Below are 13356 nucleotides of genomic sequence, written 5' to 3' on the forward strand. Positions count from 1 at the left end.
TGTGTTGTTTAACAAGCTCTTTATCACTCTCTCAGCCAGTGAATACATTTTGATCTTCTCTAAATCCACTATGCTGAAAGCGGGAGCCTGTAAAACAGAATAACAGAACGTGTCTCGTTGTTTTACAAGTCCTTTTAAAAGTCCTTCAAAAGTCCTCATCTCTGCAAATATATCTCCCACATGCTTTATTTCTTTCTCTTTCTAATCGTTCAGAAGACATTAAAACGATAATTCCAATGATTTCCTGTCATACATAAGTTCTTAAGGTTTTTTTAAGTTTTGATCTGAAAATGTGTTTTTTTTAATATGCCACGTCCTCTGTCCCCGTGGAGGAGTTGACAGCCTCGCCAGCAAAAAAACTGGCTTCTCACTTATAAAAATAGCTTTGGCTTGATGAAGACGGAAAATAAATAAATATATAAGTTGCACATTACATGACAGAGGCGAAGCAAAAGACTAAACTTTAAATAAGTCATCAACTGAGCCTTAAATAAGTATCCACAACTTAATAATCAACCCAGAGTTTTTTCCTCCATCATTTCTGAACTGATTCTAGGATTTAAGTATTAGAATGTATTCATACTTTTTTTTCTTTTTACCAATCCCTAATGAATCATTTTAGTGTTACCTGTTTTCTTGGAAAGTCTCCACCGCTGCATCACTCAAAGTTTAAGTGCAGGGAGAAGTCACCCATTTAAAGTGTCTTCCTTGTTTTGCATCCATTATTCAGCAGCCCGACGCTCCTGGGCAGCACAGAGTGAGCTCCGAGACCTTTAAATGAATCAAAAAGCCGGGGCCCGATGTGTCTCACGCCTGCCTTTCTTGGAATCATTTCTGAGACTCGCCCACGCACCTAAATCCACACTGTGCCCCCGCTCCTTTAAAAAATGATGTATGGACCGAGCGGGACTGGCAAGGCGAGGCCTCGGTAATTGTGTTGTATTTTTCACATGATGCATTCTTAACAAAACAGTTTTGCATACGTGCAGTGTGTGTGTGTGTGTGTGTCAGTGTGAGACTGAGTGTGGGCTGCAGGGGGATGCAATGGTGCTATAGATGGCATAAATCCAGTCCTTATTTCTGCAGAAAGCGATACTGATGAAAGCTGAAATGCGTTGTCTGTGAGAGACATTAAACAAGACGCTGGATGCTTTTAACTATAGACTGGACATCAGAAATGGACATAGTCGTTGTGATGTCACCCATCCGTTTTGAAGCCTCGAGTTTGGCGATTTCGGAAGTTGCCATATTTGGAATGTGGAGGAGTGACATAGAGACGCCGTATACGACCTGCCAATCACTGTGTAGCCCCGCCCTAAAGCATCCCCTGCTTTATGGTCTGTTTGACTCTAAATGGACCATCATTTACTAAATGAATATCATGCTGTATTGAAGAAGACTTGAAACTAGAGATTGAGACCATAAACTCATGTTTACAATGTTTACTGAGGTAATAAATCAAGAGAGAAGTAGAGTCATTTTCTCATAGACTTCTATACAACCAGAGGAGTCGCCCCGTGATGGACTTTAGAGAGAATGCAGCTTTAAAACATGAAGCTTGGCATCTCTTTTCAGAACTAAAGGCATGATAGTTCCACAAAAGCGAAGACAAAACATCACGAATTTGAACCGGAGGTAGCCACCTGGCTTCAACGCATGAATGTCTCCGTTCCTGCAGAGCCCTGAATGCAGGGCCGATGTTTCACAGGCTGGTTTCGCTCCAGAGTGTGTTTGGACTATGTGAAACACGAAAGGTCACTTCGCACCGCCGTAAATGCAAGTTCCCACATCATAACACTCGTAATGGATCGGTGTGCGGTGCTGATGAGCTGAGTAATTTTGACACAATGTGTGAAGAAAAAGCATACTTCCAGCGCATTGGTTGCTGCCCACGCAACAGATCAAAGGTTATTTAAGGGAAATCTGTACATTTTGCTCAGTCTGGTCGCACTAACAACACTTCTGTTCCGTGTGTGTGTGTGTGTGTGTGTGTCATAAGGTGACAAATAGCCAGGTGGGGACGCGATGGAAATAAAGTGAGGAGCTCAGAAGCTGGCTCAGCGCCTGCATATTTAGCAATTAGGGGCCGTAACACCTCGCGAGTGTAGAACAAGTTTGAGCTCGAGTGCCGTGACCTCAGCGCGTGATGAAACGGCAATTAAAAGCAAGGCGAGGCGTTGAGCTTTGTTCAGCTGGCTTTGCAACAAATCTAAATGAAATGCTAAAGCTCCTGTCATCTCATTGCTTTTATTTATTTTATTTTTTTCTGGACACAATTTACACTGTCAGTCAAATTGTGAAATTGCCTTCCCGGTGTCAAACATCGCAGCTCTCTCGCTGCACATTTAACAAAGCAGCAAAGTAGAAATGATGTTAAGAGAGGGGGCGGTTTTCAGTTCCCTACCGCTCATCACTCAGGTGATGTTTCAGGGGAAACATTTTGTATAAGGTTGGAAGGGCCGAGCATTTGATTGAATGAGGTAGCTAAGCAAAATGCAGCTGCTCTCTCAAGAAATGATGAAACTATAAATGTCCACAAAATAAATGACAGTTACCAACATAAACCAACATGTTGTGAACACGCACATTAAAAACTAACACCTAGAAAAGGTAACATATGATGGAACAGCTTAGCTGGTTAACGATTTGAAGAAGGTCGAACTCGGTTAAATCCTAAACTGTAGACTTTTATTTTGCATATATGCATATTTACATAACACAATATGTAGAATTCTAATATTTACTAAAATGTCAAGATTTAGAGCTGAATTCATTGACAACACAACTAAAAACCGCTTTCAGCTGGAAAAATAGTGGTTAGGGATTTTTGATATTCTCTAAATTTTGATTTGTACATTAATAAACTACATTCTAGCCTCACCGATTTTTTGGGTCGAACAGTAGGTTTTTTTATTTATTAATTTGTTATGAAGATCCCTATAATGATTAAATGTAATGTTAAGTTAAATATACCAAAATAACCAACAACTTTGCTCTCTGGTGGACAAGCTAGGCTATGGAACGGTTTCTAAATGACCTCAACCTTCAGCATCTTTGTGCTACAATTTCTTGTTATTTAGCGGGAAACTTGTGTGTTGATTACAGATTACTGGTGAAGATCATCTGGCTGTTGGCTTGATTTAAAACACGGTCATCTGTGTTTCCGAGTTTCTTTCCTCCATCACACTTTGTTGCAATCCAACAGTTCTTTTTTGTGAGCAAAATGTTGTCGTTACAGATCGACATGAAGAAAAACTATGACAACAGAAACCAGCTCTCAGAATTTCAGCAGTTTGGTGGAATTTTGTGTTTTCTATCCCTCCTGTTAGTAATAGTTTGCTTTTAAATTGAATGGACCCAGTTGTGGAGCTGAAATGTTGACCAGTTTCTTTGAGTCATGTGTCTGGACATTACACAGTGCACTTGTATACGATCTTTCTTACCTGGCAGGTAGCCTTGTACCTATTTGACTTTGACATATCAGCCACTACAAGATGTTGTTGAAGCTTCTGGCCAGACTGAAAAGGTAAAGGAATTTCACAAAGTGCTTTTTCCCCCTTTGTCATCCTCCTTCACTGGCTAAGCACCTCAACTAATTGAAGCACTCAAATTGCTTTGTGTTGTTGGTAAAAAAAAAAAAAGACGAAATGTTGAATGTTTGTAGAGCTTCTACAGTTGCGTGTCCTTGAGCGGCAAAGCACTAAGTGTTCACTCTCTCCTTTTGTCTTTGTATCAAGTAAGATGATCATTTTTTCTCCTTTGCTTCACTCGACCCAGTCAACTGTCGTGAACACAACTCAAGAGCAAACACAGATCTATCTTCACTATAATGCTATCGAATATAAACGGCCTTGAAAAATCCCAAACTGCCTTAGTCATTTCTTTTTTTCCATTCGAGCACCACGAGCAGGGCAATCAGCGAGTATGATTTCCTTTAGCCTGGCAGGTTCTGACAGCTGACCTTTATCCATTAACAGTGTTGTATAAGCCCAGGCCCCGTGCCCTTCACTTGCCTCCTATTGAGCATGAGCAGAGCATGTTGTACACGTTACCCCCGAGTAACCCTCTAAACCACAGGTGAGGCCCCATCACTCATACCGAGCAAAGTCAAGGCCGGCATTTCTCCTGGGTGCTGACGGCGGAACAAAAAGCTGATGCTTTGCTGTTCTCTGCTAAAAGGCTTCACTCAACAGGAGGATGCCAATATTGAGCATGCACCCAATCCACATCCCTCCATTACTCCATTGTTCTACACCCATTGGTGAGGTGTTGGACGTTGTTTTTTTATTCAGCAAACATGTATCAGTAGATCAATCTTAGAAATATTCACCCTGTCTTGATATGAAGCGATCCCACTTGGGGTCCGGAACCAGGGGTTTACAAACCCTTTTTCAGTGCCTCCATTTGTAAGCAGTTACTGTTTAACAGTGTTGCATGTGATCCTATTAGCAATTAGCCCAGAATGTTGCCTAAGGCCTGAGCGCTTAGTGGATTTTGGGAAGATGCAGTCCCCAGACAAGTTTTTCTTTGGTAAATAATGACCAGTGCCAAGTGTCTATTCATTAGACTAATCACTGATCTAATCCCTTCCCTTTTAGGTAGGGGATGTCATTCAGTCAATGGGACCAGTCAGATAACTGTGAAAAACTGAGCCTATTAAAAGACATTGGGAGTAAGGATTCAGAGTTCATTTCAGTATTTACTCTTTGGCTGTCTGGCAGTTTTCTTCATTGTGCAATTAAGCTCCAGGAAGTAAAAATAAAAAAAGTTACTAAGGAACCTAAAGAAGTTGACAAAGTGGTTTGATGTGTCAAGTGATAATTATTGTGTTTTTTTTTATATGTGATTTACTCTCACAGGCAGATCAACATGATGCATCATTGTGGGGCTTAAAAGAAAGACGTTTTGCTACAAAAACTAGTTGGGTGTCAGAGTGTCAGTGTTCTCACTTCAACGTAACAAGAAAGCTGTTTTTTAGACACAAAACGAAGTGGAGTTTTTCAGGATATGCCTGGCCACAAGCTATGCTTGGCCACAAGCTGTAAGAAAAGGAGCAGCAGCTCTGTGCGCGACAGCTCAGACAGACTGATTACCAAAACTTGCCAGAAAACCCCCCTCTCTCCTTTCTGCTCCTGGGTCTGTAAATTGGGGGAGTCACACAACTCAGGTTAACTGCAAATGTGCGCTCAAGTTTAAGGACATTTTTAACCTTTTGTAGGGCTGTGTATTTCCTCTTTCTTTGTTTGCATTCACACTGCCTCTAAATGTGGCCTCATGTTGGAAAACTGCACAACATAATTCATCTTGTTTGCTTCGGGGCAAAACTAAGGCGCTTAGGGGAAAGTTAGTCCGTCTTCTTGACAATATTCTTATCACGCAGGCATTTTTATAAAGATGTGAAAGACAATGATTTAAGAAAGCGAGCTGAAGAAATAAGAAATAGTGAAGAACTAAAAAATGAAATAGAGGTTTGGCGACACGGCTTCTCTCTAAGCCGCTGCAGCTGGCGAGCTAACTAACACCATGCTAGCTAGCGGTGCCAGTGCTAATCAGCCCAACATATTAACTGACATTCGCCATGTGAGCTAGCTCATTTGCTAACCGTGCTAGCAAATAAGCTAGCTGTCACGAATACTGGTTTGAGAGGACACTAAGAATTATAAAACACAGATTTTCCTTTTTATCTCTAAGTTGGACTAAATACAGACTTTTGATTTAGTACGTTTTTCTCAAAGTATTCTAAATGTATTGACGCATATGAACCGGTACTGTGGATTGAATCGAATTGCGAGCTGACTGCATTGACGAAAAATGTTATGTATTATGCTTGCATTAGCTTTAGGTGTGGACGCGTTTATTGGATTCTGAGCTTTTTGGTTTGAGGTTCAAATCATTACTAAGCAAATGAGTCCTTCCTTTTCCAAAGTTATTTTCAGGCTAATGGTGGTTTATGTTCAGCCAATCTGTCATACAGTATGAGGACCATCGATTTTCCACCCAAGACAACAAATAGTTGGAAAAAAAACCTCATACATTGAGGTTTCCGTGTCACAACAGTGTGACAGTGAGCTAGTGTTTCACACATTGCGTCCTTCTCAAACCTGTCAGGATACCATCCATTGGCATGATGCACGGTGGGAGCTCCAAGCGCTTTCATAAGTTGCCATGGCCCGGATATTGACAGCAGCAGCTCCTTTCAAAATGCTCCTTCTGGAAAACTTTGTGGGCTTTTGCTGAGAAAATATTGCTTTGACAGAAATATGGCTCAAATTGCAGAGAAAAACCAACGACTACATCATTAACGAAAAGACATGAGTACATTTTTTTCTAACCGCTTGAAGAGGATCATCTTTTGGATGGCTCTCATGGAGTAGAATTAAAAGGAGAGAAGCAAAAAGGATATCTCCGTTGAATAAAAAAAAAGCCTTGACTATAATGAACACAGGATTGAATCCCTGCCTTTCTGTTTGCAGGAGAATGCCTATGCCTCGACGGCTACATGAAAGACCCGGTCCACAAGCACCTCTGCATCCGCAGTGAGTGGGGGCCTAATCAGGGGTAAGTTATGGTAATCACCCCATGACGGTTTACGATTGTTCATTATCGGGCAGAGGAAATGTTGGGAGAGTCCTTTGCAAAGATAGAGTCCTCCCTACACGTCAAACAAGGCCATTCATTGGGTTGGCCACATAAAGCCTAATGAACAGTGATGTGGCCAATTAATATTCTGAATCAGACAAAATCATTTGCTTAGTCATAAAATTATTTTTCAAAAGGTCAGACAGGAGTTCACACATTATAGTCTCTTATATCACATACCACACTGACAAAGAGAAATGTAGTGGAAGGCTCTAACATGTTTACCTCATGGTAATAAATACAGCCTCTTTCAATGTCGAATGATGGATGGTCGTCAGTTTTCTGTTTGCGAGACAGAGATCCTCATGATTGGTCCTGAAAAGCCAATTTTCTTGGGCCTCTATCTACAAATATATGCCACATATATATGAGAAGTCTTTTTCAACACTGACTTAAAATTTGAAAAACAAATAAATGATGTCATTAGTCTTTTTCCACAAGAGGTCGATAGCGGAAATGAAACTTTTTGCCTCTCTTGGGGATCTGTAGACCATCTTTCTAGCCTTTATTACTTCATGTCTTCACTCTTGTAACTAACTCATGCCATTTACGGATGTCGCCTGCAGTTCGTTCTGAATGCAGCAGCGAGGCTCCTCACTGGTACCAAGAAGAGATCTCTGTACTGGGACTCCCTTTACTGGGTACCCGTCACAAATAAAAATGTATTTTAAGATTCTTTCATTTGTTTTCAATCCATTTCATTGACTAGCAACATGATCTCAGTCCCTATTCTCTGATCCTTGTCATTTACAAGTTTTATTACAAAATTATTTTTGAATGCTTCTTTTTACAAATACATTTGACTGAATTCAAATTCAGTTAAAGGTACTACTGACAGTAATTAACGAACCTACTTATCGGACCTTCCTGCCTATACTACATGATTGTTGGGATGTCACAAGAACCAATGCCAAAATTCTGAAAACGGTGACTGTACTCATTTGTATAGAGTAGCATGGTACTGTTAGGGATTGAGACTAACGACGTCCCGTCCTCAAGGGGACCATAGAAAATGTGTTTGGGATAGGAGTTACACGCTAAGTCCTTTTTTAAATCAGCTGGTTAACGTTAGCTCTTAGCTGTTAGACTTTGGTAAGCATCACAGTCCTGCTCTGAGCTAACAGCTAACATTAACGTGAGGTACCATCTATTAAGATCAAGATGTGCTCAGGCCCTATTCAATAAAAATAAGTTTTGGGCGAAAGTAAATTCTGACGTTATCATGTGTTCAAATTAAATTGGTATTGACTACTAAGTATCTGGTACTGTGACATCCCTACTACATTGCTGTGCTTTGTTAATTTATTTGAGAATAATTGAAGTGGTAATCCAGCGATTTGATACAGACTTGAGGAACCCACAAGAGACTGATTTGTATTTATTTATTTTTATTAAAAACTGAAGCAGCAGAGGCTGAGATATTTTAACTATTCGTATGGATTAAGCTCCAAAAATCTGAGATCCTACAATTCCCATAATGCAATCAATAGCATCCTTTCATTACATCTCATTTCTTTAAAATTCACAACCCCACTTTGAAGCGCAGACTTTGCAGTTATGAATTTATTGTCTCCAAGCTAAACACAAGATATGACATCACTGTGACAACAGCGGTCGTTTCTTGCTGATTTGACAAAACTCTGTCAGAGCCACAGCTTTATTTTCACACAAGCTGAGAAGTACTGGACTCTCCATGAAGAGTAATTCTGTCTTTCTGTCTAAAATTGGAGTGCCTCTAAACCAAAAAACACTTTAAGTCATTAGCCTAAAAAGACAGTTGTATGAGTTGTATCAAACAATAAATCCCGTTTAGGCTGACGGTGAGTCAGTAAAGTTGAGGGAGCTTTATCACACTTTTTGGTCTGCTCATGTCTTTGGGTGCAAGGTCACTTATTTTACATTACAATAATGATTTCAAGCGATGACTTGATATCGCTTGGCATTGAAAAATGCTGTTTCAGACCCCGTCCCAGGAAGCCATATAAACGCCTAATTGGGTTCACGTCTGCTTGTTAAAAAGTCCTTGACATTTGGCTAACACCACAGACATGGTGCCAACCGCCGGGTGACCCCTCAGTGTGTATGTGTCGGGGGGGGCTACTGTTACGGAAAGTACTGATCACGTTAGATAAACAGTGTTGAGCTATAGGACAGTTCCCTCTGTGACCACACCATGGGATTACTACCGGATTATAATTTGATTACTTTTATTCAATTAGTTGTCTGTCAACCTTGTACTTCCAGTTCTGACCAGATTCAGGCTTTATTAAGAAAACTCTATATGTCATACTGTTATTACTGTTGCATTTATTTCTTTTAAAATGTTATGACTTAGTTCTTGTTATTATTAGTTAATTGTCAACAATATTATTTTATATGAGTGTCAAGGCTTCTCTTACAAAATATCACTCAAAAAAACAACCAGGAAGATACTCAAAATGACTCAAGACGCAAAGCAACCACAAAAAGGCACAAATTGACCAAGAAGAGCCACAAAATGTTAACAAAGAGCCACAAAAAGACTACAAAGAGACACAAAGTCCCCTCAAAGAGACACAAAATGACCACAAAGAGACACAAAATCCCCTCAAAGAGACACAAAATGACCACAAAGAGACACAAAATCCCCTCAAAGAGACACAAAATGACCACAAAGAGACTTGTGTAAAGATGGAGGGGCCTTTTGCTTGTCGATGCCCAGGGATCCATTGTCTCATAATCCACCTAAGCTTCTTTTTGTGAGGAGAGAACAAAATACAGGCATGTAAAAGAATAACATGAAAGTATAAGGAAACAAAACTGTAAAATAATAAAGGTAGTAGATATATCTGTCAATCCTATGCAGGTCGTACTAATATATCAACTGATTGTGTCATACTGTTACCATGGCAGCTATCCCTTTTCAAATGTTTTGGGATCTGGAAATGTACACTTTGAACGTGATTATGAAGTGGAAACTTCAAATGTTCAGGCAGCAAACAAATCATTTTTGTGACAAATTGAACACAATACCAAAAAGTTCAATAAAAGTGTTGGTTCAAATTCAAATGAAATGACTGACTAATGAATACATTTTGAAATTATACTTTCTCAAAGATTTTATTAATTAGTTCAAGTTAATCACTGCAACAGCATGATGTATTTTTCCAAGGGCACGTTCCAGGTGTCATAGATTTGTTTCGCGTCATTAAATGGTTACCATTTTGTACCATACTGTAATTTAGATGACGGGTTGCAAATGACCCCGTAATTAGATTGATTCAAACACATCTTGCCGAATGACAATCGGAGGAACATCATCATTGTCCATGACATCACCAGCAGACGGAGCGTGCCACCACTGTGCATGCTTCTTTTTTCCTCTACATTTTTTGGGAGACATCTGAATTTCCTGTCAGCCCACCCAACTGTGCACCTCTGTATCTCGTTTCCCCTGGTGCTCTCCCTGTGTCACAGTGTGACAGGGTGGGGGGGTGGGGGCACCCCGGGGTGACTTCAATGTTTAATGACCACAGCCCGTGGCGCGGAAAGTGTCCTCGATGTTCTTTTTTGCTTACAGTGGTGCAGGAGATTGCTCGGAATGACATCGGGCCCCTGTCACTTCGCCTCCTCGCTCTCACTTCGCAAGACTGTTTAGTCCCCGAGCTGCCACTCCCCATTAATCTCCATCATTCTCCCTCTCTCACCCCTGCCTCTTGGCATCAGTCTCGTGCCCTGACATGTCCCCCTCTCTCTCTCTCTCTCTCTCTCTCTCTCTCTCTCTCTCTCTCTCTCTCTCTCTCTCTCTCTCTCTCTCTCTCTCGCTCTGTTTTTTCCACCGTCTGCTCTCTCCATCACCCTCTGTGTCTCTCAGGCCTCCTATCCCCTCCCCTGATAAATAGATGGGAGCCAAAGTCACATTGTGTGTCAGCTCCTACCGAACACATTTCTCAATCAGCATGTTTACACAGAGCCTGCGTCGTAATGCTGCTTGTGATTGGTGGTGCTGTTGGGGGGGGGGGGGGGGCTTACGGAAGGGCGGGAAAGGACTTGAAGTGAGACACTGAAACACGGCTTATGATTTTACAGGGTACACTGAAAAATGTGATGCCCTCTCTTTCTTTGACACACTGTTTTATTCCCTTTCCTCTTTGGTCTCTTCCTCTGATCCATTTCTCTTTCTGCTCCTCATGTCAGTCCCTGGCCTTACACCATCTTCCAGCGCGGTTTTGATCTTGTGATGGGAGAGCAGCCCTCTGATCGCATTTTCAGGTGAGGGGAAACTTTGTCCTTTAAACAGAAAAGATTGCACAGTCAAATAACTTGTCGTAATTCTTTTCTCTCCCTCGTGATTAAGGGGAGGGCCGTGAGCTGCAGAGAGGCTGTCTGTTTAAGAGGTGTTATGTAATGGAGTGAGACGTATTACATTTTCAAATAGGAAGAGCAGAGCCACTTATTTTATCTCGGGTCAGATAATCATTGTGTTCCGATTAATCTCCGAGCAAAATGCTTGTGAAATTGATTCGAAAAAGAGACTTCAATTTGAAGGCAGAAATTAATAATAAGAAAATAACTTTTGTGAAAGTGTGTCCTCGTCCTTCTGCCGTATGATGGCAGTAATGTTTCTATATTTCAGGTTTCAACGTGAATGTTTTTTTTCCACAGAAATGTACTTTACTTTTTCTTGCCCTCTATACAAATAGTTTAATTTATTAGAGTTGTTTTGAATATCAACAAAGACTAAAGAAAAAAAGTTTGATTTTCAATTATCCTGGAAACAGGATGATTGAAAATCAAACTTTTTTTCTTCTTCTTGCGAGTGGCCGATCGGTACTGAGCATGTGCAACTCTCAACAACAATGGGAAGGAAGCGAGATCGCTCACTCTTTAGCTACTTCCATCATCAGCTCTGTAAAAGATTCAGTGGCTAGGTTTAATAGTCATGAGGGGTGTACAGGGATCTAAATCAAATCCTTTGTATTTGATTGGACCGCTCCATGGTGGGCGGGCTTAGAATGTCGCGTTATGTGGAGCTACAGAGGACTGCGGCTCCACCCAGTTTCAACCAACAACGTGATATTCATCCATCAATCGATCAGTAACACTGAGTGACGAGGATCGGTTCTTGCTTATATGAGCACACGTCATATTTAGTTTTAAGGAAAGATGATTGGATTTTGATACAAACATATAAAGAAGTCGATTTTTTGTAAAGTATTTTGCACTGGTTATGAACCAGTCTCAGTTTAGTCCTGATCCTCTATCAGACCTCCATCAGTAAACTAGACCATCAGTGATAAGATGGTCTACTTCTATAGAGTTATTCTTAATGCTCGTCATTGGTGCCACCGGGTCGGATTCTGGGGAAATCAGATGACATCATGCAGGTTCAGCAGAAACTCCTTCAGCTCAGACTCCAGCATGGCCTCCAGCAGAGACCGGTCTACCGTGAACAGACCCAGATCCTCCAGCAGAGACCGGTCTACCGTGAACAGACCCAGATCCTCCAGCAGAGACCGGTCCACCGTGAACAGACCCAGATCCTTCAGGAGAGACCGGTCCACCGTGGACAGACCCAGATCCTTCAGGAGAGACTGGTCCACCGTGGACAGACCCAGATCCGGCTTCACTGCCTCCTTTGACCTGCAGTCGGAGCTCCGGAGGGAGGAGGAGGAGGAGAGCTCAGCAGCTGGAAGAAGCATCTCCTCCTCCTCCAGGAGCAGAGCTTCTCCTCGCTGCTCCCCTGGTCCTCACTGGGACCTAACACCGACACCACGCTGCTGGAGACCCAAGCCGTATTTCTGGAAGCCGCTGGAGAGAAGGAAGGCACGGGAGAACCAGAACCAGGAAGGAGCGAGGCAGACTGTCAGACCCTGCTGCAGTAAAATGAGAGGTTTTCTAAAGGGACTCTGGTGTTTGGAAGAACAGGGGCCGCCAAAATCAACACAATATTAAAGGTCCTTGTAGCAGCTGCACGACTAGATCGGGGATGTGATCTAAAAGGGTTAAAAATAGATGTTTTAGTTTCATCTCAAATTTACAATGACTGCAGTTGTTTCACCATCCACTATTCCTGCTCCCCGCAGACAGCTACTGTAAGCTATTTAGTTGCCTCTTAGTGAAATGCTCTCGGGTAGGCAGCGATGCAGTGTACATGTCCAGAAGCATAGCTGTAATGTGCTTACGTTGACAACGCAGGAGGCAATAAAGAGTTTGCCTTTAAGATAATAACGAGCCTCCTCGTTATTATCTTATTACATTTGATATTAAGCTCTATCCTCCTTCCTTGTACCTTAAATGGAGCCTGAATTTTTCTGGTGGCAGAAGGAACTGCACAGTGAAAGATCATAGGGAACCAATCTAAACGTCGATGTTGTCATTATTCTGCAGTTATTGCATTGTGCAATCCACATGTACTTCATGATGATAAGTTACAGCAAAAGAACGCACCCCTTTAACATGCTCAGTAACTTGTATCTCTGTGGTTCAGACCATGTACACGTGGTAGGATGGCTCTGTGAACACAGAAACACACAGTGGAGCACACAATGTTAACAGCTGCTTTTCTTCCTCACGTTCATTTGTTCCCTTTACTCGAGACACAACAGTCTTCATCACAAGTGTGACAGTGCAGCAGCAAAAACAACAAGCTACTGCTCACGATTAAAAAGGAAGCCCACAGAGTCCGTGTGTACCGCTCTCTCGGCCGTTAGCAGTCATCTTTACATCCGGCGCGGC

At 41.7% G+C, this 13356-nt stretch overlaps 1 protein-coding gene across 1 annotated transcript in view; it reads left to right on the forward strand.

Annotated features, from left to right (window-relative positions):
* Window positions 1-13356, forward strand: part of astn1 (astrotactin 1) — a gene marked incomplete at both ends in the record, with an annotated part of 365883 nt that overhangs the window by 115209 nt on the left and 237318 nt on the right. The window contains 2 exons of the mRNA XM_079173654.1: window positions 6474-6558; window positions 10816-10890. Of these exons, the coding sequence (XP_079029780.1) occupies window positions 6474-6558; window positions 10816-10890 (160 nt within the window). The remainder of the gene's footprint in view (window positions 1-6473; window positions 6559-10815; window positions 10891-13356) is intronic.

The sequence above is a fragment of the Pholis gunnellus genome, assembly GCF_910591455.1.
Source record: "Pholis gunnellus genome assembly, chromosome: 14".
NCBI classification, from domain to species: Eukaryota; Metazoa; Chordata; class Actinopteri; order Perciformes; family Pholidae; genus Pholis; species Pholis gunnellus.